Source organism: Pongo pygmaeus, chromosome 18 (assembly GCF_028885625.2).
Source record: "Pongo pygmaeus isolate AG05252 chromosome 18, NHGRI_mPonPyg2-v2.0_pri, whole genome shotgun sequence".
NCBI classification, from domain to species: Eukaryota; Metazoa; Chordata; class Mammalia; order Primates; family Hominidae; genus Pongo; species Pongo pygmaeus.
Window position 1 is genome coordinate 65,567,158 of NC_072391.2, and position 24,097 is coordinate 65,591,254.

The 24,097-nt window shown below is 42.7% G+C and overlaps 1 protein-coding gene across 5 annotated transcripts in view; it reads left to right on the forward strand.

Annotated features, from left to right (window-relative positions):
* Positions 1–24,097, forward strand: part of NFATC3 (nuclear factor of activated T cells 3) — a 146,533-nt gene that overhangs the window by 118,443 nt on the left and 3,993 nt on the right. Inside the window, exon 10 of one of the 5 annotated variants that reach the window (XM_063654412.1) lies at positions 20,006–20,059. The exons of 1 other annotated variant lie outside the window; for it this stretch is intronic. In XM_063654412.1, the coding sequence (XP_063510482.1) occupies positions 20,006–20,059 (54 nt within the window). Of the gene's footprint in view, positions 1–13,099; positions 13,204–19,970; positions 20,161–24,097 lie in introns of all 5 variants that reach the window. 3 more of the 5 variants (XM_054454038.2, XM_054454035.2, XM_063654414.1) reach the window with 3 other exon arrangements.

The following is a 24,097-nucleotide window of genomic DNA, read 5'->3' on the forward strand; positions in this document are numbered from 1 at the left end:
CTCCTAAAGTGCTGGGATTACAGGCATGAGCCAGTGCACTTGGCCTTTTTAAAATTTATTTTGAGACAGGGTCTCACTCTGTTGCACAGGCTGGAGTGCAGTGGCATGATCATGGCTTGTTGCAGCCTTGACCTCCCGGGACTCAGGTGATCCTCCCACTTTAGCCCCCCAAGTAGCAGGGACTACAGGCACACACCACCATGCCTGGCTAATTTTGGGGGGTTTTTGTTTTTGTTTTTTTATTATTTTTTGTTTTTGGTAGAGATGGAGTTTCGCCGTGTTGCCCAGGCTGGTCTCAAACTCCTGGGCTCAAGTGATCTGCCCTCCTTGGCCTCCTAAAGTGCTGGGATTACAAGTGTGAGCCACGGTGCCCGTTTGTCAAGCTGTTTTAAACATTTTAATTAAGAGTTGATTCAGTGTGGTAATTGATACTGTTTTTTTGTTTGTTTGTTTTAAAAAAAAGAAAGATTATAGCGGCCAGACACAGTGGCTCATGCCTGTAATCCCAGCACTTTGGGAGGCTGAGGTGGGTGGATCACCTGAGGTCAGGAGTTCGAGTCCAGCCTGGCCAACATGGCAAAACCCCATCTCTACCAAAAAGAAAAAAAAGAAAAATTAGCTGGGCATGATGGTGCACGCCTGTAGTCCCAGCTACTTGGGAGGCTGGGATAGGAGAATCACTTGAATCCAGGAGGTGGAGGTTGCAGTGAGCTGAGATGGCACCACTGTACTCCAGCCTGGGCAACAGAGTGAGACTCCATCTCAAAAAAAAAAAAAAAAAGATTATAGTATTGTAAAACTAGACTATCTTAGACCTTTAAATACAGGCCCATTTAATTTATGATTGAGTTAACCAAATCCTGTTACAACTTTCCATTAAAGTCCCTCAGTTCCCACTTGTCCTCCTCCTTGTTCACAGACTAACAGAGCCACAGCTGCAGCTCTTCAGCAGAGAAGAGGATGCGTGTTAAATATAGCCTGACCTGATGCTGTGGTGAAAACTGACACTGCCACTTGCAGGCTCTGTGCAGTAACATGCTGATCCTGAATGTAGGGCATTTGGTAGTTCAGCAGTAAACAGGGACTCTAGTCATGACCTCAGCTGCTTCAGTTCTGTATGTAAAAGACAAGCAGAAGAGCCTGCTTTCAAAAAGCAGGTGCTTTTTAAAATCAAGGGAATGATAAACACAACATTCAGGTGGTTACTTGGATGTGGGAAGCAGGAGACTGGTATGGAGGAGGAACAGGAACAGAGAGGTTAATATTGTCAGTGTTCTCTTGCACCTGTTGGTTAGTGGTTTCACTGGTGTCTATTTTATTAAAATAAATAAAACATGGCAAGGCACGGTGGCTCACGCCTGTAATCCCAGCACTTTGGGAGGCTGAGGCGGGTAGATTGCCTGAGGTCAAGAGCTTGAGACCAGCCTGGCCAATATAGTGAAACCCCGTCTCTACTAAAAATACAAAAATTAGCTGGGCGTGGTGGTGGGCACCTGTAATCCCAGCTACTTGGAGGCTGAGGCAGGAGAATCGCTTGAACCTAAGAGGCGGAGGTTGCAGTGAGCCAAGATCGTGCCATTGCACTCCAGCCTGGGCAACAGGAGCAAAACTCCATCTCAAAACAAATAAATAAATAAATAATAAAACTTAAATAAATAAATTAATTAATTAAATTAAATAAAAGACATGCACAGCCAGTGGTGAGAGTGTGTCATCTATGAGGTATAATCACTGGGCACTGGAGTGGAGGGAAGTAGATAATGCTGAAATTTCTCTTTTAACTTGGACACTGGATAACTCATGAATCCTCTTTTGGGAAGCATACATGTGCTATACAGCCTCAAACATGTTTAGGATGAATGATTCCAGAAGCTGAAAGGTCTAGTAAATAATGCCCATGTAGGCTTTAAATCATGGCTTATGCGAGATGGACCACGATGGGGATTCAAGACCTTAGACACAACCACCCTGGGACATACAATAAGAAAAATTGAGTTTTAGGCCTAATGAAGAAAGAACAACAAACATTTGAGAAGATTTTTTATTTTTTATATCAAATGCATCTGTGTATTTCCATGGACATAAATAAGTTGTACCTTTTTTTTTAATGAATGTATTATTTCTGAACAAAAAATTTATTTTAATCAACCTACGTTAAGATTTATACATGACCAGGTACTGTGGCTCATGCCTGTAATCCCAGCACTTTGGGAGGCCAGAGCCGGCGGATCACTTGAGCTCAGGAGTTTGAGACCAGCTTGGGCAACATGGTGAAACCCTGTCTCTATAAAAAAATGCCAAAATTAGGCCAGGTGTGGTGGCATGTGCCTATAGTCCCAGCTACTCGAGAGGCTGAGGTGGGAGGATCGCTGGAGCCTGGAAGGCAGAGGTTGAAATTAGCAGAGATCATGCCACTGCACTTCAGCCTGGGCGACAGAGTGAGACCCTGTCTCAAAATAAATAAATAAAATGCAATTAAAAATATAATTTATGCATAAGCTAGGAAAAGTCCAAGAGAGGCTACCACTAAAGCAGCATATCAGAAGTCTTCAAACTAAGTTCCCCTCAAAATGTGTATTTAAAAATAGTTAATGGCTGGGCGCGGTGGCTCATGCCTGTAATCCCAGCACTTTGAAAGGCCGAGATGGGAGGATCATTTGACATCAGGAGGGAGTTCAAGACCAGCTTAACCAACATGGTGAAACTTCGTCTCTACTAAAAATAGTAAAAATTGGGCCAGGCACAATGGCTTATGACTGCAATCCCAGCACTTTGGGAGGCCGAGGTGGGCGGATCACTGGAGGCCAGGAGTTTGAGACCAGGCTAGCCAACATGGTGAAACCCTGTCTCTACTAAAAATACAAAAATTAGCCGGGTGTGGTGGCACACACCTGTAATCTCAGCTACTTGGGAGGCTAAGGCAGGAGAATCGCTTGAACCTGGGAGGCAGAGGTTGCAGTGAGCTGAGATGGTGCCACTGCACACCAGCCTGGGCGACAGAGCAAGACTCCATCTCCAAAAAAAAGAAAATAGTAAAAATTAGCCACTCGTGGTGGTGAGTGCCTGTAATTTCGGCTACTCATGAGGCTGAGGCAGGAGAATCACTTGAACCTGGGAAGCAGAGGTTGCAGTGAGCTGAGATCAGGCCACTGCACTCCAGCCTGGGCAACAGAGTGATACTCTGTCTCAAAAATACAAAAAAAGGTAATGAATTATGGTTACTGTTTCTTGATAAACTCATTTTTTTTAACACTGTGCTAGGCACTTTGCTAGTAGCTCATTAATTCTTCCCAACCATGTATGAAATGTGAATTATTAGTCTTAATTGTGTATAGATGTGGCTCAGAGACCTTAAGCACATCCCAGTGTTATATGGCCACAAATAATTGGGGCAGGCATTTGAATCCAGATTTGTCTGAAATGTAGATTTTCTCACATGTGTTTTTAGTGGCTTCTAAAATAGCTATAATTGATCACTTATATAATCTCGCTTCTGTAAAGACAATAGCATTGTAACTTTCTAACGTGCTGCCATGTGTAAGATAGCAAAACCTGTCTTAAAGATGTATTCTGTTTTAAAACTGATATCCTTTTTTTGAGTTCCTTCGAAGGCAGATTATTCACAGGAACAAAAAAATTTTTTAATGAGAGATAAATTGTTTAATTTTAGGTTCAGCAGTTAAACAAGCTTTTTGTGGTTTGGTGGCAGTTTTCTGCCTTGGCATTACAAGATTACGTCTTGCTAACAATCATAGCTTTTGATAGACTTAGATAAATGTGCTCAAACAGCTTTTCTCTGTTTGAAGATGCCTGGCTCTTTTTTTTTTTTTTTTTTTTTTTAAGACATTTCCAAAGCCTACGGTTAGCCTCTCTATCTGGGCAAGAGAAAAAGTGTGAAAGTCTCATTTATGCTGGAAGATAGGGTAGGGTTGAGAGTGATAGAGCATTTTAACTTTACATCTACAAGAATGTGGTATAGATTAAGTCCTTGATAATCATGTTGTATATTTAAAAACATCTATAGATGATTTTATGTAGAATGGGAATTTTAACATTTTATTTGTGTTTATTTCTTTGGTGGGGGAACGGAGAAAGGAGTTTGCTGTGTTGATCAGGCTGGAGTGCAGTGGGACCATCATGGCTCACTGCAGCCTCGACCTCTCAGGCTCCAGCAATTCTCCCACCTCAGCCTCCCGAGTAGCTGGGACTACAGGTGCCTGCCACCACATCCGACTAATTTTTAAATTTTTTTGTAGAGGCAGGCTTTCACTACGTTGCTCAGGTTGGTCTCGGCCTCCCAAAGTGCTAGGATTACAGGCGTGAGCCACCATGCCTGGCCTGTGTTTCTTAATATAATTTTTTGAACAAGTAATACGTTCATATGGTTTAAAATGCTAAAGTTACAACATTATACATAGTTAAAAAAAATCTGTCTTCTAGGTAGATACTCCATTGTCCTCTGTAGGGAGAATTGGAGTTACTAGTTTCTTGGCGTCATTGTATGCATTTATAAACAGTTGCATTTTTTTTTCCTTATTTTTACTAGCATATTATGTGTACTAGTTTATACTTTGCATTTCCCATGTAATATAGAATCTTGGGAGATTATTCTATACTGTAACATAAAAGAGCTTCCTTGAAAGATATTCTTAGAATATTCCATAAAATATTCTATAAAATACTGCTTTGAATATTTGTACCACTATCTTTTTTTTTTTTTTTTTTTTTGAGATGGATTCTCGCTCTGCTGCTCAGGCTGGAGTACATTGGCACCATCTCGGCTCACTACAACCCCCACCTCCCAAATCTATGATCTCTGTTCATATTTGCTTACTTTTCTATTAGATTGTTGATCCTTCCTCTTACTGATTTGTAAAAGCCCTTTGTTAGGTTCATTAGCTCATTGAGGTATGAGTTGAATGTACCCAGATTTATAAATTTTAAAAGAGGGATTTACAAAAGTCCTCTAAGTCTTGCTTTTTAAGTTAATGGTTAGAGCTGTGAAAACCTAATTAAGTCATTTCACACAATGTTCTCCCATGAGAAAATCCAAAGTTTGTTTAAAATTTAAAATTTACCATTTTAATCACTTTAAGTATATAGTTAAGTGGCATTAATACATTCACAATATTGTATAACCACCACCACTATCTATTTCCAGAACTTTTTCATCACCCAAACATTACAACTCTATTAAAGTAATAACTACTCATTTCCTTCCCGTCCTTCTAGCCCCTGGTAACCTCTACTCTGCTGTCTCTATGAATTTCCCTACTCTAGATACTTCATAGAAGTGGGATTACACAGTGCTTTTCTTTTTTTGTCTGGCTTATTTCACTTAGCATAATGTTTTCAAGGCTCATCCATATTGTAAGCATATGGAGGAATAATCTATTGGAATATTTTTATATAGCATATTATTTACATATAATATTCTATATGGAGGAATAATATTCAATTTTGTGTGTACACCACATCTTGTTTATCCATTCATCTGGCGAAAAATAATTTGGGGCTAGGCACAGTAGCTCACATCTCTAATCCCAGCACATTGGGAAGCTGAGGTGGGTGGATTGCCTGAGCCCAGAAGATCAGGACCAGCCTGGGCAACATGGCGAGACCCCATGTCTATAAAAAATTTAAAAATTAGCTGGGCGTGGTGGTGTGTGCCTGTAGTTCTAGCTACTCAGGAGGCTGAGATGAGAGGATCACCTGAGCTTAGGAGATGGAGGTTGCAGTGAGCTGAGATTGCACCATGCACTCCAACCTGGGCAACGGAGACCCTGTCTCAAAAAAAGTTGATGAACACATAACATATTAAAAAAAAAAAAAAAATATGGACGAGGCTCGGTGGCTCACGCCTGTAATCCCAGCACCTGGGAGGCTGAGGCAGGTGGATCACCTCAGGTCAGGAGTTCGAGAGCAGCCTGACCAACATGGTGAAACCCCATCTCTACTACAAATACAAAAATTAGTTGGGCATGGTGGTGGTCGCCTATAATCTCAGCTACTCGGGAGACTGAGGCAGGAGAATCACTTGAGCCTGGGAGGCAAAGGTTGCAGTGAGCTGAGACCATGCCATTGCACTCCAGCCTAGGCAACAAGAGCAAAATTCCATCTCAAAAAAAAAAAAAGATAATTTGTGTTGTTTGCCTCTTGGCTGTTGTGAATAATGCTGCTGTGAACACTGGCATACATACTGTTTGAGTCCCTCTTTTCAGTACTTTTGAGTGTTTACCTAAGAGTGGAATTGCTGGGTCCTTTGGTAATTCTGTGTTCAACTTTCTTTTTGAGATGGAGTCTCACTGTGTCACCCAGGCTGGAGTGCAGTGGTGCGATCTGGGCTCACTGAAGTCTCCGCCTCCCGGGTTCAAGCGATTCTCATGCCTCAGCCTCCTGAGTAGCTGGGATTACAGGCATGTGCCATCACGCCCAGTTAATTTTTGTATTTTTAGTAAAAACGGGGTTTCACCATGTTGGCCAAGCTGATCTCAATCTTCTGACCTCAGGTCACCCGCCCTCCTCAGCCTCCCAAAGTGCTGGGATTGCAGGCGTGAGCCACCAAGCCCAGCCTCCATGTTCAACTTTTTGAGGAACCACTATTTTTTTTTTAATCCTACAGCAGCCACACCATTTTACATTTACAATGTATAAGGCTTTCAGTTTCTTTATACCCTTGCCAACACATGTTATTTTCCATTTTAAAAATAATAGGCATCCTACTGGGTATTAAGTGATATCTCATTATAATTTTGATTTGCATTTCTCTACTGACTAATGATGTTGAGCATCTTTTCATGTGCCTGTTGTCCATTTGTATATTTTCTTGTCTATCCAAATCCTTTATTTTATTTATTTATTTATTTTTGAGACGGAGTCTGGCTGTGTCACCCAAGCTGGAGTGTAGTGGCATGACGTTGGCTCACTGCAGCCTCCACCTCCCGAGTTCAAACGATTCTCCTGCCTCAGCCTCTTGAGTAGCCAGGTTTACAGGTGCACATCACCATGCCTGGCTAATTTTTTGCATTTTTATTAGAGATGGGGTTTCTCCATATTAGTCAGGCTGGTCTCAAACTCCTGACCTCAGGTGAGCCACCCGCCTTAGCCTCCCAAAGTGCAGGGATTACAGGCATGAGCCACCATGCCTGGCCTAGTTTTCAGTGTAGAAATCTTATGCCTCTTTGGTTAATTCCTAAGTATTTTATTCTTTTTGATGCTACTGTAAATAGAATTGTTTTTCTTAAGGTTGGGCATGCGGCTCACACTTGTAATCCCAGCACTTTGGGAGGTCGAGGCAGGCGGGTCAGGAGTTCAAGACCAACCTGGCTAACGTGGGCCCACCTGGCCAACATGGGGAAACCCTGTCTCTACTAAAAATACAAAAATTAGTTGGGTGTGTTGGCATATGCCTGTAATCCCAGCTATTCGGGGGGCTGAGGCAGGAGAATCGCTTGAACCCGGGAGACAGAAGTTGCGGTGAACCAAGATCATGCCACTGCACTCCAGCCTGAGACTCCGTCTCAAAAACAAACAAACCAAAAAAAAAAAAAAAAAAACCCAAAACAAGAATTGTTTTCTTAATTTTTTTTGGACCTTTCATTCCAAGTATATAGAAGTACAGCTGAATATTGTGTGTTGATTCTATATTCTGCCACTTTAGTGACTTTATTTGTTAGTGCTAGCATTTTTTTTCTGTGTGGATTCTTTAGAGTTTTATGTTTATACTATCATGCCATTCGTGAATAGAGATAATTTTCTCTCTTCCTTTTTAATTTGGATGGTCTTTATGTATTTATTTATTTTTCTAACCTAATTGCTCTGGCTAGAACTTCTAGTGGTAGGCTGGTAGAAGTGGTGAAAGAGTGGGCATCTTTGCTTTGTTTGTGATCTTAGGGGGAAAGCTTTTGTTCTTTGTTGATAATGATAGGAACTAAGGGTTTCTCATATATGGCCTTTTTCATATTGAGGAAATTCCTTCTATTCTTTTTTTATTGAATGTTTTCATCTTGAAAGAGCATTGAATTTTGATAAATGGGTTGGGCGCGGTGGCTCACGCCTGTGATACCAGCACTTTGGGAGGCTGAGGCGGGCAGATGGCTAGAACCCAGGAGGTGGAGGCTGCAGTGAGCCGTGATTGGGATGCTACTGCACTCCAGCCTGGGCAACAGAGTGAGACCGTCTCAAAGAAAAAGAGTTCTTTCCCTGCCACTGCCGAGTCGAGTGGAGGCAGAGGCTTGGGTGCGTTCAAGATTCAGCTTCACCTGTAGACCACCACCATGGCCAAGGAAGGCGTTGCTGCTGGAGGTGTGGTGGCTGTTAATACTGCTTTACAAGAGGTGTTGAAAACTGTCCTCACCCATGATGGCCTAGCATGTGGAATTCGCAAAGCTGCTGAAGTATCAGGCCCATCTTTTGTGTGTTTGCATCCAACTGTGATGAGCCTATGTCAAGTTCATAGAGGTTCTTTGTGCTGAACACCAAATCAACCTAATTAAGGTTGATGACAAGAAGCTAGGGGGAATGGTTAGGTCTCTGTAAAATTGACAGAGAGGGGAAACCCCGTAAAGTGGTTCGTTGCAGTTGTGTAGTAGTTGAAGTACTTCAAATGCAAGAAATGAACAAATAAAACTCTGGCTTACCCCCCTGCCCCCCAACACACACACACTCACACACTCACAGTCACACTCACTCTGGGCATGATGGCTCAATCCTGTAGTACTAGCACTTTGGGAGGCCGAGGTGGGCAGATTGCTCGAGCCCAAGAGTTCAGGACCAGCTTGGGCAACATGATGAAATCCCATCTCTACTAAGAATACAAAAAATGGCCAGGCATGGTGGCTCGCACCTGTAATCCCAGCACTTTGGGAGGCCGAGGCGGGCGGATCACGAGGTCGGGACATTGAGACCATCCTGGCTAACACAGTGAAACCCCATCTCTACTGAAAATACAAAAAAATTAGCTGGGTGTGGTGGCGGGCACCTGTAGTCCCAGTTACTCAGGAGGCTGAGGCAGGAGAATGGCGTGAACCCAGGAGGTGGAGCTTGCAGTGAGCCAAGATCGTGCCACTGCACTCCAGCCTGGGCGACAGAGTGAGATTCTGTCTCAAAAAAAAAAAAAAAAATACAAAAAATTAGCTAGGTGCTGTGGTCCCAAATACTTGGGAAGCTGAAGTGGGAGGACTGCTTGAGCCTGGGAGGTAGAGGCTGCAGCGAGCCATTATTGTGCCACTGCACACCAGCCTTGGTGACAGAGTGACACCTTGTCTCCAAAACAAAAAAAAAAAGAATTTTTACAAATGCTTTTCTGCATCTATCGAGATGATCATGTGGTTTTTAAATTAATTTTTGTAGAGGTAGGGTCTTGCCATGTTGCCCATGCCAGTCAGGAGTCTGTTTTTTTTTCTTTTGTTCAACTAATTTGGCATATTACTTTAATTGATTTTCATTTGTTGAATCATCTTTGCATTCTGGGAATAAAACTCACTTGGTCTTAATGTATCATCCTTTTAATATGCTGCTGGATTGTGTTAGTGTTTTGTTGATTTTTGCATCTATATTAATAACGAATATTCTGTAGTTTTCTTTTTTTTGTTGTTTTTGTTTTTGTTTGTTTGTTTGTTTGTTTTTTTGAGATGGAGTCTTGGTCTGTTGCCCAGGCAGGAATGCAGTGGTGTGATCTCGGCTCACTGCAACCTCTGCCTCCCTAGTTCAAGCGATTCTTCTGCTTCAGCCTCCTGAGTAGCTGGGACTACAAGCGCGCACCACCATGCCCGGCTAATTTTTTTGTATTTTTAGTAGAGATGGAGTTTCACCATATTGGCCAGGCTGGTCTCAAACTCCTGACCTCGTGATCCATCCACCTTAGCCTCCCAGGTGTAAGCCACTGTGCCTAGCCTTTTCTTTTCTTATAGTATCTTTTTCTGGCTTTGGTGTCAGAGTAAATTCTGGCCTCATAATGAGTTGGGAAGTGTTTCCTGCTCTTTAATCTTTTTGAGTTTCAAAAGAATTGAAACTCTTTTTTCTTTGTTTTGTTTTGAGATGGAGTCTCACTCTGTCGCCAGGCTGGAGTGCAGTGGCGCGATCTCAGCTCACTGCAACCTCCGCCTCCCGGGTTCACGCCATTCTCCTGCCTCAGCCTCCTGAGTAACTGGGATTACAGGCACTCACCACTACGCCCAGCTAGTTTCTGTATTTTTAGTAGAGACGGGGTTTCACCATGTTGGCCAGGATGGTCTCTATATCCTGACCTTGTGATCCTCCCGCCTCGGCCTCCCAAAGTGCTGGGATTACAGGCGTGAGCCACTGTGCCCAGCTGAAACTCTTCTTCTGTAAATGTTTTTGTTGTTGTTGTTGTTGTTGTTTGAGTCAGAGTCTCGCCCTGTTGCCCAGTCTGGAGTGTAATGGCATGATCTCAGCTCACTGCAACTTCTGCCTCCGAGGTTCAAGCAATTCTCCTGCCTCAGCTTCCTGAGTAGCTGGGATTAACAGGCATCTACCACACGCCCAGCTAATTTTTGTGTTTTTAGTAGAGACAGGGTTTCACCATGCTGGCCAGGCTGGTCTCGAACTCCTGACCTCAGGTGATCTACTCACCTTGGCCTCCCAAAGTGCTGGGATTACAGGCATGAGGCACCGTGCCCGGCACGCTTTTGTAAATGTTTGGTCAAAGTTCTTGTGATCAGGAGAGATGAATGAGGTATATTTTGGAGCTCACAAAAATGCTTCAAGGAACTAGAAGGATTTCTGGAGCACTGCAAGTTTTTGTAAAGCACAATCTGAAAGTACCACTGAATTCATCCACTCACAAAAGCTCCCATAGTGTGTGTTGGCCTCTTGCTTTGTTCCTGGGCTGCTTTCTTATGATTTTTATGCTGCTCTACCTGTAATCACATGTTCTATACCTTCAAGTCTGTTTTGGAGGATTCAGTTGTGGAGACTGGGAACCCCCAAAAAGAGTATTTTGATATTTTCGTATTTAAAATACTTTGCACACACTGTAATCTTTAAATCACCTCTGAAAACTAGGTGAGTGATCTCAAATAATAAACAAGCTTAAGTCAGAAAAATTTTGCTTAAGCAAAGGATTTCTGGATTTTGTTTTGTTTTGACCCGTGTAGTGAGGGTGCATTTTGTACAGATTGACTCTTCCTTTATTTTTCTTCTTTTATCTGCTTAAAAGGAAGGTATTAGTGTTCATAGGGACTACATGCAGATTTTTCCCTTCTAAGTAGGTTAGGTCCTTTTACTTGAAGTTGTACAACAGAGGCCAAGAATAATTCCTTATAGGCAAAAAGATGAGAGTTTGCCTATTTCGTTATTGTGTTTTTGACTCTTGGGGCATCTGAATGCTTTAGCCAGTACTGCAAAACTGACCAGTGGTGACTCTTCTTTTGTGCAGTGACTTTCAAACATTTTTGACAGCTTCCTACAATAAAATACAAGGATTATGTTGTGACCCAGTACAGAAAAAATATATACATATACAACTAATGTTAAAGTCTCACAAACCAATTCTTAACCTTTATTAGAGGGAATGCAGCCTGCTATCTTCTATTTTGTTCTATTTCTTTCTCTCTTTTTTTTTTTTTTTGAGACGGAGTCTCGCTCTGTCGCCCAGGCTGGAGTGCAGTGGCATGATCTCGGCTCACTGCAAGCTCTGCCTCCCAGGTTCATGCCATTCTTCTGCCTCAGCCTCCCAAGTAGCTGGGACTACAGGTGCCCGCCACCACGCCTGGCTAATTTTTATTTTTTATTTTTATTAGAGATGGGGTTTCACCATGTTAGCCAGGATAGTCTCGGTGTCCTGACCTCGTGATCCACCCGCCTCAGCCTCCCAAAGTGCTGGGATTACAGGCATGAGCCACCGTGTCCGGCCTATTTCTCTTTTTTAAAATACTAGTTTCAGGGGCCAGGTACGGTGGCTCACGCCTATAATCCCAGCACTTTGGGAGGCCAAGGTGGGTGGATCACAAGGTCAGGAGATCGAGATCATGCTGGCTAACAAGGTGAAACCCCGTCTCTACTAAAAATACAAAAAATTAGCCGGGCGTGGTGGCGGGCACCTGTGGTCCCAGCTACTAGGGAAGCTGAGGCAGGAGAATGGCGTGAACCCGGGAGGTGGAGCTTGCAGTGAGCCAAGATGGTGCCACTGCACTCCAGCCTGGGCGACAGAGCAAGACTGCATCTCAAAAAATAAATAAATAAATAAAAATAAAAAAAATAAAAATTAAAAAAATAAAAATACTAGTTTCAACTTGCTGAATTGATTTCATACATTTCTAATGGATGTGAACTTTAGTTTAAAAAATACTCCTCCAGGCGGGCATGGTGGCTCACGCCTGTAATCCTAGCACTTTGGGAGGCCTAGGCAGGTGGATAACATGAGGCCAGGAGTTTGAGACCCACCTGGCCAACATGGTTGAAACCCCATCTCTACTAAAAATACAAAAAGTAGCCAGGCATGGTGACGGGTGCCTGTAGTCCCAGCTACTAGGGAGCCTGAGGCAGGAGAATCACTTGAACCCGCAAGGCAGAGATTGCAGTGGAAAGAGATTGTGCCACTGCGCTCCAGCCTGGGTGACAGAGTGAGACTCCATCTCAAAAAAAAATACTCTTCCATGACTCCCAGATTTGGCTGTACATATAGTTTTCTAGGCTGCTACCCTTAAAGATTTTGATTTTGTGGTTTGAGTTTATATTTTTATAAAGCATTCAGGAGTTTATATTTTTATCAGTTGCCCAGATAATTTTGATGTAGCCTTAGCCAAGTATTTGGGAACTACTAATAGATGTAATGTAATAAAAACTAGGTTTTTAAAAGCTGAATTTATCCCTTAAAACCACTGAAAACCATAATTGTAACTCTTAAAGTTATTGCCCTTCACATTTTTAAAAGAATCACTTAGTACCTGAGCTATCTGAACTCCAGTATTTATTTTATCTAATAAAATGTGGAGAGCCATTTTATGCAGTGATTGAAAAGTAAAAGACAGTTAAATTCCTTTTGATTATAGAAAAAAAACAGGCTGGGCACTGTAGTAGATTAAGTTCACCCTCTGGTTTGTTCCATTCAGTAGTGATGTTGTCTTCTTTGACACAGACCAATTTATATCTGACTTGGAACACCAGCCATCAGGTTCAGCAGAGAAATGGCCTAACCACAGTGTGCTCTCATGTCCAGCTCCTTTCTGGAGAATCTAGAGGGTGAGTGTTGATTGAAATGTGTCATTGTTTTTGTGCCCAAGTCTGGTATTTGCATGCAGTGGCTGGATTTGCATGTGCTACAGAGGAGGGGGTATGCACGGGCATTTTCTGGTAGGCCCACTCATTATCTTTGGAACTACACTTTGACTAAAAGACTCTGCTTTTTAAACTTAACCACACTCAGGCTCTTACACTTGTGCTTATGATTTTATTCTTGAATGAAAGGCAAGTGTTTACTTAGATTTATTAGAACAAAGCAGAAAGAGGTTTTGTATCTATGAATTCTGTATGGTTTGGGTTGCTGAATAAATTTGGTCGCTTATCAGTTATGTAAGCCTACTCATTCCTGGTCAAGTACTCTTAAGTTTTGATGTGAATGAAATCAGGAAATTTTGTTCGTTTTTCAGAGGCAACCCAGAATATTTATCCCTAGCCTCCCCTGTGGGCCCATGTTTGCACTTCTGGTAGTCCTCTGGGGCTCTACTTGGAAGAAAGCTGTAGTAGTACTAGAGCCAGTGTCTGTGTCTAGGCTTAGGCTTCTAGACCCAGCAGCCAAGGAGGAACGAAGCTTTTCCTTGCTGTCATGTTGGCTCCTTTCTTCAAATACTATCAAAGCCACTTAAGAAAATATGTGGTAGAAATTATAAATACACAGATTATAACTTCCTAAATGCCATTTGAATTTTATTTTAAAATGAATCTGGATTTGGAAGGGGCCTTGGAAATCATGTTCACTACCCAAACCTTTATATTTAGGTTTCTGCAGCCTCCTGATGACCTATCAGACAAGATACCAAAACCCTAACTTCTCCCAGAACTGGGCCTACCCTGGTCTCACATCATTCTTGTCCAACCATGAGAGGAGTGGTGACTTAATTCCTGCATTGAATGTGTATAAAACTCTCAGGAGAGTTATAACCAGAGGATTTAAAATAATTTCCTCATATTGGGGTGAGAAAATAAGTTGCAGAAGGATTAGTTAAGTCACCTGAGTCACATCACAGCCAAACCAAGGCTAAAGCTTACTTCTTCCAGTGTTTAGCCCAATGTGCTTCCCATGTGTGAAGCAACAAGTTGGTCACTAATGATCTTGGTAAGAAGGAAGTATTATGTGGAGTGAAGGGATCGATGGATGACTGAGTGAATAAGAGGTGAGAACATAGAAGAAACAGCAATGTAGACAACTCCTTTAAGATGTTAAGCCATGAAAGAAAGAATTAGATACAGAGGGGAACGTGGGGTTGAGTGTTTTTATTTGCTTGTTTGCTTGCTTGCTTTTTTGAGATAGAGAGATTTGCACTTTTTTTTGGTTTTTTTTTTTTGAGATGGAGTCTCGCTCTGTCGCTCAGGCTGGAGTGCAGTGGTGCGATCTCCGGTCACTGCAAGCTCTGCCTCCTGGGTTGACACCATTCTCCTGCCTCAGCCTCCTGAGTAGCTGGGACTACAGGTGCCCGCCACCACGCCCAGCTAATTTTTTGTGTTTTTACTAGAGATGGGGTTTCACTGTGTTAGGATGGTCTCGATGTCCTGACCTCGTGATCCGCCCGCCTCGGCCTCCCAAAGTGCCGGGATTACAGGCATGAGCCACTGCGCTGGCCGAGATTTACACATATTAAGTGCTGATGAGAAGGATCTGGGGAGACGAGTTGATAGAGACAAAGAAGTGAAGAAAATTGATGCAGCAAGGTGTTGAAGAGGTTCCAGAGCACAGGTAGTGGAATGGGTCCTGTGGATTTTTGGGTCTGGAGCTCAGGTTTGGCCCTTAGAGATAGATTTGGGAGTCAACAATGGACAAGATTATTCAGAGGAAAATGTACAAAATGAGAAAACAAAATAGGGATAAAGGATTCTTCTGATAATTTTAAAATGCTTCTGAGTCCCACATCTTAAGCCAAACTGAGAGAAGTTGTTTATTTTTTTCACATTTCAGCTTTTGCTGATAGAAAAGAGTACATGCTGGTACTTGAATATACTTTCAAGTACCTGTGTACTGTTTACTCAGCTGGAGATTTAATGTTTGTCTTTGTGGAATGTTTTCAGTTAAAAACATTCCTAGAGGAAACATTGTTATGGTATTGATTATAGCATCACATATAGAAGAGGTTTTCTTTTTTTTTTTCTTTTTGAGACAGAGTCTCCCTCTGTCGCCCAGGCTGGAGTGCATTGGCACCATACTGGCTCATTGCAACCTCCACCTCCCAGGTTCAAACAATTCTCCTGCTTCAGCCTCCCAAGTAGCTGAAATTACAGGCACCTGCCACCACACCTGGCTAATATTTTGTATTTTTAGTAGAGATGGGATTTCACAATGTTGGCCAGGCTGGTTTTGAACTCCTGACCTCAAGCGATCTGCCAACCTTGGCCTCTCAAAGTGCTAGGATTACAGGCGTGAGCCACCACACCCGGCCAAGAAGAGGCTTCTTAAAAAGGAAGAAGTCTTAAAAGGACTGATTTTCCCCCTTAGTCCGTTGGGTGGGGAAAAAAGGTATAATAATTTTCCTTTACTAGTATTAGAGCTAATGTTAAAAGTGAATCTCTGATCTATTGCTGGTGAAATTTTTTATATTAAAAAAAGTGAAGGATATCTTCAAATCATTGTGCATGTATTTTTAATCTGTTCAATGGTAGAAAGCTGTCTAGAATTCAGGGTGAAATTTAAGATAACTTAGTTAAAAATCTATCAGTCCACCCCATTGTATAAGGTAAAAAGAAGAAAAAAAATAATTAGGCTTGGATGCAGTAGCTCATGCCTGTAATGCCAACACTTTCGGAGGCCGAGGTAGGCGGATTGCTTGAGCCCAGGAGTTTGAGACCAGCCTGGGCAACATGGGGAAACCTCGTCTTTACAAAAAATACAAAAATTAGCTGGGAATGGTGGCTCATGCCTATAGTCCCAGCTACTTGGGAGGCTGAGGCAGGAGGATCCCTTGAGCATGGGAGGTGAGGTTGCAGTGAGCCAAGATCATGCCACTGCACCCCAGCTTTCAAGATGACGCCACTGCACTCCAGCCTGGGCAACACAGCAAGACTCTAGTCTCTGTCTCAAAAAAAAAAAAAAAAAAATTATTGCATGAAAGAGCTCAAGCTGGTTTTCTTGCTTACAGTACTTAAATATTCTTCCTGTGTTATAATTATGGTGGTAAGTTTTATTTTTGTTAATAGTATTAGCTAAGTTAGTATAATGGAGATCCCAGAGAAATTTCCACATAGGAAATTTCTCTCACACCTCATGATAATTCAGAGATCAAGATTCCTTTCAATTTGTTGTTCCTCTTTCTCCTTAGGTTTTGTCAAAGCAGAGAAACCACTTAGTCATGACTGAGTCTTAGCCCGAGGAAGGGATGGGAAAAGGGGAGGAAGAAGGAAGCCAAGCAAGTGTTGAGGAAGATACATACATCGCTTTTGCTCACATTTCATTGAAGAAAACGAATTGCGTGGGCCATACCTAGCTACAATGGGGAAGCCAGGAAATATACTCTGTAGCTGGGTGTCAGTGTGACTAACTAAACCTCGATTACTGTGGAAGAATGAATTAAGATAATTAGCAGCCTACCATAGATACCTTCTAAATTTTCAGGAACTTATTTCTGTCTGTAGCTTGAAAAATCAAATTAATTTTTTTTGGTTTTTCCCTTTTTTTTGTTTTATTTGGAGACAGGGTCTCGCACTGTTGCCTAGGCTGGAGCTCAGTGGTGCACGATCATAGCTTACTGCAGCCTGGAACTCCCTGGGTAAGTGATCCTCTTGCCTCAACCTCCCAAAGTGCTGGGATTACAAGCGTGAGCCACCACACCTGGCCAAATTAATCAGATTTTGATAAATCCAAATTAATTCCTCAACTCATGCCATAAATAGGTGAATTCAGGCCAGGCATGGTGGCTCATGCCTGTTATCCCAGCACTTTGGAAGGCCGAGGCAGACAGATCACTTGAGTTCAGGAGTTTGAGACCAGCCTGGGCAACATGGCAAACCCTGTTTCTACAAAAAATTTAAGAAAAAATTAGCCAGGTTTGGTGCTGTGCAGGTTGCAGTGAGCCAAGATCGTGTCACTGCACTCCAGCCTGGGCGACAGAATGAGAGCCTCTCAAAAAAAAAAAAAAAAAAAAAAAAAGCTGAATTCAGTATTTTTTCCTGTATTTAGTTTAGATGGTGCTTTTTTTTAATTTTGAGATGGAGTCTCACTCTGTCGCCCAGGCTGGAGTGCAGCGGTGCGATCTTGGCTCACTGCGAGCTCTGCCTCATGGGTTCACTCCATTCTCCTGCCTCAGCCTCCTGAGTAGCTGGGACTACAGGCGCCTGCCACCACGCCCGGCTAATTTTTTGTATTTTTAATAGAGACGGGGTTTCACCGTGTTAGCCAGGATGGTCCCGATCTCCTGACCTCATGATCCGCCCGCCTCGGCCTCCCAAAGTGCTGGGATTACAGGCATGAGCCACCACGCCCAGCCTAGATGGTGCTTTTATAACAATTGCATACATGTAAGCTTCATTTTAAAAATACATTTAGTATTTATTTTATAAAAACAACATCTCGGCTGGGCACGGTGATTCATGCCTGTAATGCCAGCGCTTTAGGAGGCCGAGGCGAGGTGGGAGGATCAACTGAGGCCAGAAGTTCGAGACCAGCCTGGGCAACATAAGACCCTGTCTCTATCCTCCCCAAAAATAAATTAGCTGGGCCAGGCGCAGTGGCTCATGCCTGTAATCCCAGCACTTTGGGAGGCTGAGGCGGGCACATCACAAGGTCAGGAGTTTGAGACCAGCCTGAACGTGGTGAAACCCCGCCTCTACTAAAATATAAAAATATTAGCTGGGCAGGTACCTGTAATCGCAGCTACTTGGGAGGCTGGGGCAGGAGAATTGCTTGAACCCGGGAGGCGGAGGTTGCGGTGAGCTGAGATCATGCCACTGCACTCCAGCCTGGGTGACAGAGCAAGACTGTGTCTCAAAAAAAAATAAATAAAAATAAAAATAAAATTAGCTGGGCATGGTGGCACATGCCTGTAGTCCCAGCTACTTGGGGCAGGGCTCTGAAGCGGGAGGATCACTTGAGCCTAGGAGTTCACAGCTGTAGTGAGCTATGATCACACTACTTCACTCCAGCCTGGGTGGCAGACTAAGACGCTGTCTCCTAAAATAATAATAGTAATAATAATAAATTAACACCTTCATAAAATTGTTTACCCAGGGGATGAATACCTTTAATCTTCAGGTTCAGGAAAAGAATAATGTGACCAAACTTTGGTGAATGTTCATTGCAGCTTCAAGAGGAAATAACATATAAATGGAGTCTAAAAATACCCCGAAATCCTTTACAAAACTGCAAATTAGAAAGGCCCGTTGGGATTTTGTGTATGTGGCAATGTGTATCTACTCCCTTCAAAGAGGGAGCACCCTGGGTTACCTTGTCCCACTCTACCTGGTTGTGAGGTTCCATACTATATACTTGTCAGTTCTAACTTTGAATTCTTAAGCATGGGAAATAGCTCTAAATAAGAGGCCTATTGGTACTCAAGCACCTCATTCTTGTGTGTAGAAATAGCATTCCAGTGGACTGCCAATTTGAACATTTCTTGAATACAAACATTTTTTCTTACAGCAAACATTATTGATAGCTGTGACTCTACTTTTGTTGTGGTGGCACAGGCAAATTCAGGTGTTGGGGTAGTGGAAGTCACAGATGGTGGCTGCCAAAAGTGTGCCAGATCTTGTGACCTACATAACCTGTTAGCACCCTTATTGAGGACTGTTCACTCTTGTTCTAGGCTTTTAATTCACTTTGCTCTTTAAAGGGAGGAAAATGAGGGCCGGATGCAGTGACTCACGCCTGTAATCCCAGCATTTTGAGAGGCCGAGGTGGTCAGATCATGTGAGGTCAGGAGTTTGAGACCAGCCTGGCCAATATGGCAGAAACCTCGTTTCTACCAAAAATACAAAAATTAGCTGGGTGGGAGGCAGCGGTTGCAGTGAGCCAAGATTACACCACTGCACTCTAGCCTGGGCGACAGAGTAAGACTCTTATCTCAAAAAAAATTGGGGGGAAGAAAAATGATAAAATTGTACATTAGGGGCATAAACAATTCCTTACACTCTTATCTTAAATTGGTGAAAAAATAGGAAGCCACCTCACATACTTAGTGGACTAGAGTTTATTTTTCCTTTTTTTTTTTTTAGAGACAAATTGTCCTGGCCGGGCGGGGTGGCTTACGCCTGTAATCCCAGCACTTTGGGAGGTCGAGGCGAGTGGATCACGAGGTCAGGAGATTGAGACCATCCTGGCTAACACGGTGAAACCCCGTCTCTACTAAAAAAAAAAAAAATACAAGAAAAATAATAATAACCAGACGTTGTGGCGGGCGCCTATAGTCCCAGCTACTGAGACAAGAGAATGGCTGAGACAAGAGAATGGCATGAACTTGGGAGGCGGAGCTTGCAGTGAGCTGAGATTGCACCACTGCACTCCAGCCTGGGAGACAGAGGGAGACTGTCTCAAAAAAAAAAAAAAATTGTCACTTTGTTTGTTGACCAGGCTATTCTTGAACTTCTGGCCTCAAACAATCTTCCTGCCTTGGCTTCCCCTAGTGTTGGGATAACAGGCATGAGCCATGGCACCTGGCCTGGATTACAGTTTAAATAAGTCAGCGAATTCATGCATATATCCATTCAAGATGACTTGAAAAATTAAATTGCAAGCATTAGTATTTTTAACAACTTAAAAATTGTGCTTATCAAGATTGCTAATGACTTACATTTACATTACATCATAGATTTGTTTACCAGTAATAATTTTGACTTGCTTCAGTTGAGACCTACGTTTTGGCCAGTCTCAGCAGGAAGATATCTGAGGAATCTAGAGGTGAGAGCCTGAACCCAGAGCCCCCAGCCCGAGGGAGAAGTGAGGGAGAAGGAAAGCAGAGGACTTGCATGATTAACACTCGGCTCAAGTTATTGCTAAAGGTCTGTGAAAGCACTTTGTTGCAGTTCTGACTCACTAGCCTAAAAGTCATATTCAGTGCTCACCTGTAGCAATTACTTGAGCATGATTTTTGTTGTCATTGTTCCAAGTCCCCAAATTGTATTAAAGATTCAGTTGGCAAGTAATTTTATTTAGTACTCAATATATGTAAGCACTAGGGATTCAGGGGAAAACAAAATAGAGAAAGTCTCCCCCATTGGAACTTAAATCTCCTGACTGCTGGTGAATTTATAAATAAGTGAATCCTGTAGTATAATGTATAGTTGAGTATAGTCCGCTTGAGCACTACTTTGTGGAAAATCTTCTGACTTTAACATAGTCTTAAAATCCTGAACTGTCAGGAACTTTCCAGGTTCCTTCAGCTAAGTAAGGTGAGGCACACCAGGCAAAGGAACAGCAGAGCTTTGGTAAGGGGGAGCAGAAATAACACAGCATTGAGCAGGCTTCCATTATAAACAATACCACATGTCTACTTTAGAAAATGGTGGTTTCATCCTTACATAAGTGTACTTGGTAAGCGGACGGACAGTGCTAGATATGGACCCTCATCGTCAGGAAAATATAAGCATTGACTTCTTATAAGACATAGAAGAACAACACCTCGGCTGGGTGCAGTGGGTCACGCCTGTAATCCTAGTACTTTAGGAGGCTGAGGCGGGAGAATCACTTGAGTCCAGGAGTTTGAGACTAGCTTGGGCAACATGGCGAGACCTCATCTCTGCAGAAAAAAAAAAAAAAATCCAAAAATTAGCCAGGCATAGGCGTGGTAGCACATGCCTGTAGGCCCAGCTACTCAGGAGGCTGAGGTGGGAAGATCACCTAAGCCCAGGAATTCAAGGCTGCACTGAGCCGTGATTGTGCCCCCTGCACTCCAGCCTGGGCAACAGAGTGAGACCCCATTGCAAAAAAAAAAAATAGAAAAAAGAAAAAAAGAGAAAGCACATCAGGTGGTTTTTGATGATAAAACGCCATTTAAAATCAGTTTGTAGTTTTAAAACTTGAACAGTGAAATACAGATTGTTAAAAGTGTTTTTCATAGCAGCTTGGAACATCTTTGAAATTATTGCCTTTGGAAGTGATAAATGATAAGAAAAGATGATTTGATTGTGAGCCAGGTGCTTGCTTATATATTTGGCTTTTTGCCACTGCTGTAACGCCTGCCTAAAATACACACTGTGAAAATCAAATAACATGCATTAGTCTTAACATTCTCTGGTCCCCTTCTACCTACCACCTAATGAACTTTCACTGTGCTTGTTCTAAATAGCTTCCAAGTGATTGTATTGAATTAGGGTCCATTTATTTAGTCATCAGGAATGGATGTTTCCTCAGTGGCAAGGTTCTTGCCTTTTGGGAGCTCATAGCCTATTTGGGAGACATAATGATGATGCCTGATGATAATCTAATATGAAGAGGAGGAATGTTAGAAGTCATGCACAGAGATTTGTGGGCCATCCTTGTGCTCCCTCTTAGCACAAGACTAGTTCGTAGAACCCCCAGAATCTACACAGAAAACACTGTTCCTTATATTTTTTGTGGCTTGAAATAACGGGTGCCAAGGGCTGCCTTGCGCTCTTATGCCCACTTTATATTCCCTCTCTATGTACTATATAAGAGGTATTTTTCTTCTCCATTGTACTGATGAGGAAACTGAAGAGAAAAATATATCCTTATGCAAAGCATCCTCACAACTTTTCATTTACAAAGAAATTATTCCAGTGAGTTATTTTTAGAAAGTCAGGAGTAAGTTTAGTTTATATTCTATTATTCTTTGCAGCATCCATTATGAATGGTTAATAAATCCTAGCCTGGCAAATTTACTTAAATATCATCTGACAGGTCAGGCACAATGGCTCATGCCTGTAATCCCAGCACTGTGGGAGGATTGCTTGAGGCCAGGAGTTAGAGATCAGCTTTGGCAACATAGCAAGACCCTATCTCTACAAAAAAAATGTTAAAATCAGCCAGGTGTGGTGGTGTGTGCCTATAGTCCCAGCTATTAGGTTGGTGCAGAAGTAATCACGGTTCTTGCCATTAGAAGTAATGCCAAAAACCACCATTACTTTTACACCAACTGAATACTTCGGAGGCTGAGGTGGGAGAATGGCTTGAGCCCAGGAGTTCAAGTTTGAACTATGATTGCACCACTGCACTCCAGTGTGGGTAACAGAGCGAGACCCTGTCTCTTAAAAAACAAAACACCAGGCATGGTGGCTCACACCTGTAATCCCAGCACTTTGGGAGGCTGAGGCAGGTGGATCATGAGGTCAGGAGTTCAAGACCAGCCTGGCCAAGATGGTGAAACCCTGTCTCTACTAAAAATACAAAAATTAGCCGGGCACGATGGCAGGCACCTATAATCCCAGCTACTTGGGAGGCTGAGGCAGGAGAACCACTTGAACCCGGGAGACAGAGGTTGCAGTGAGCCAAGATTGTGCCACTGCGCTCTAGCCTGGGTGACAGAGCAAGACTCTATCTCAGGAAAAAAAAAAAAAAAAATCTGACAAAGTACTTTATTAATCTATACCTTAAAAAATTGCTTATCACTGGCCAGGCGCGGGGGCTCACGCCTGTAATCCCAGCACTTTGGGAGGCTGAGGTGGGTGGATCATGAGGTTAGGAGATCGAGACCATCCTGGCTAACATAGTGAAACCCCGTCTCTACTAAAAATACAAAAAATTAGCCGGGCACGGTGGCATGCGCCAGTAAAAAAATAAATAAATAAATAAAATAAAATAAAAGCTTATCACTTAGTAATTATTAGCTCACCAGTATTGATTAATCTTCACTGTTTTGTAGAGTCCTTTGGCTTCAAGTCCCTACTTCTTTACTGTTCTATGTTCAGTACTAACCACAGCCAAGCCAAATCTTTTTTTTTTTTTGAGACAGAGTCTCACTCTGTTGCCCAGGCTGGAGTGCAGTGGCACGATCTTGGCTCACTGCAACCTCCGCCCCCCGGGCTCAAGCGATTCTCCTGCCTCAGCCTCATGAGTAGCTGGGATTACAGGCACCTGCCACCGTGCCCGGCTAATTTTTGTATTATTAGTAGAGACAGGGTTTCACCATCTTGGCCAGGCTGGTCTTGAACTCCTGACCTTGTGATCCACCCGCCTCGGCCTCCCAGAGTGCTGGGTTTATAGGCGTGAGCCACTGCACCTGGCCTTTTTTTTTTTTTTTTTTTTTGAGATGGAGTCTTGCTCTGTCTTCCAGGCTGGACTGCAGTGGCACAATCTCGGCTCACTGCAACCTCCACATCCCAGGTTCAAGCAGCTGAATTAGTAAATATTAGTTCCGTCTCCTTATGGCCATATGAGTTTGAGAAATTTTTGTTCTGAACTGTGTAAACTAGAAAAAGATTAGATGTTAATACTTGGAAGATTTTTAAAATGTTTGTTAGTGTTTCTTTGCTGTATGATCACATCAAATTCTAAGTATAGAAAACTTTTTGTTTTGATCTGTTTTTGTTGATAACAGCTGTAATGAGATATAATTCACATACCATAAAATTTATCCTTAAAAGTATACAACTCAGTGGTTTTTAGTATAATCAGAGTTTTGCAACTATTACTAGTATCTACTTTTATTTTATTTATTTATTTATTTATTTATTTATTTATTTTTTGAGACAGAGGCTCGCTCTTGTTTCCCAGGCTGGAGTGCATGGTGCAATCTCGGCTCACCGCAACCTCCGCCTCCTGGGTTCAAGTGATTCTCCTGTCTCACCCTCCCAAGTAGCTGGGATTACAGGCATGCGCCACCATGCCCGGCTAATTTTGTATTTTTAGTAGAGATGGGGTTTCTCCATATTGGTCAGGCTGGTCTCAAACTCCCGACCTCAGGTGATCCGCCTGCCTCAGCCTCCCAAAGTGCTGAGATTACAGGCATGAGCCACCGCACCTGGCTACTAGTATCTAATT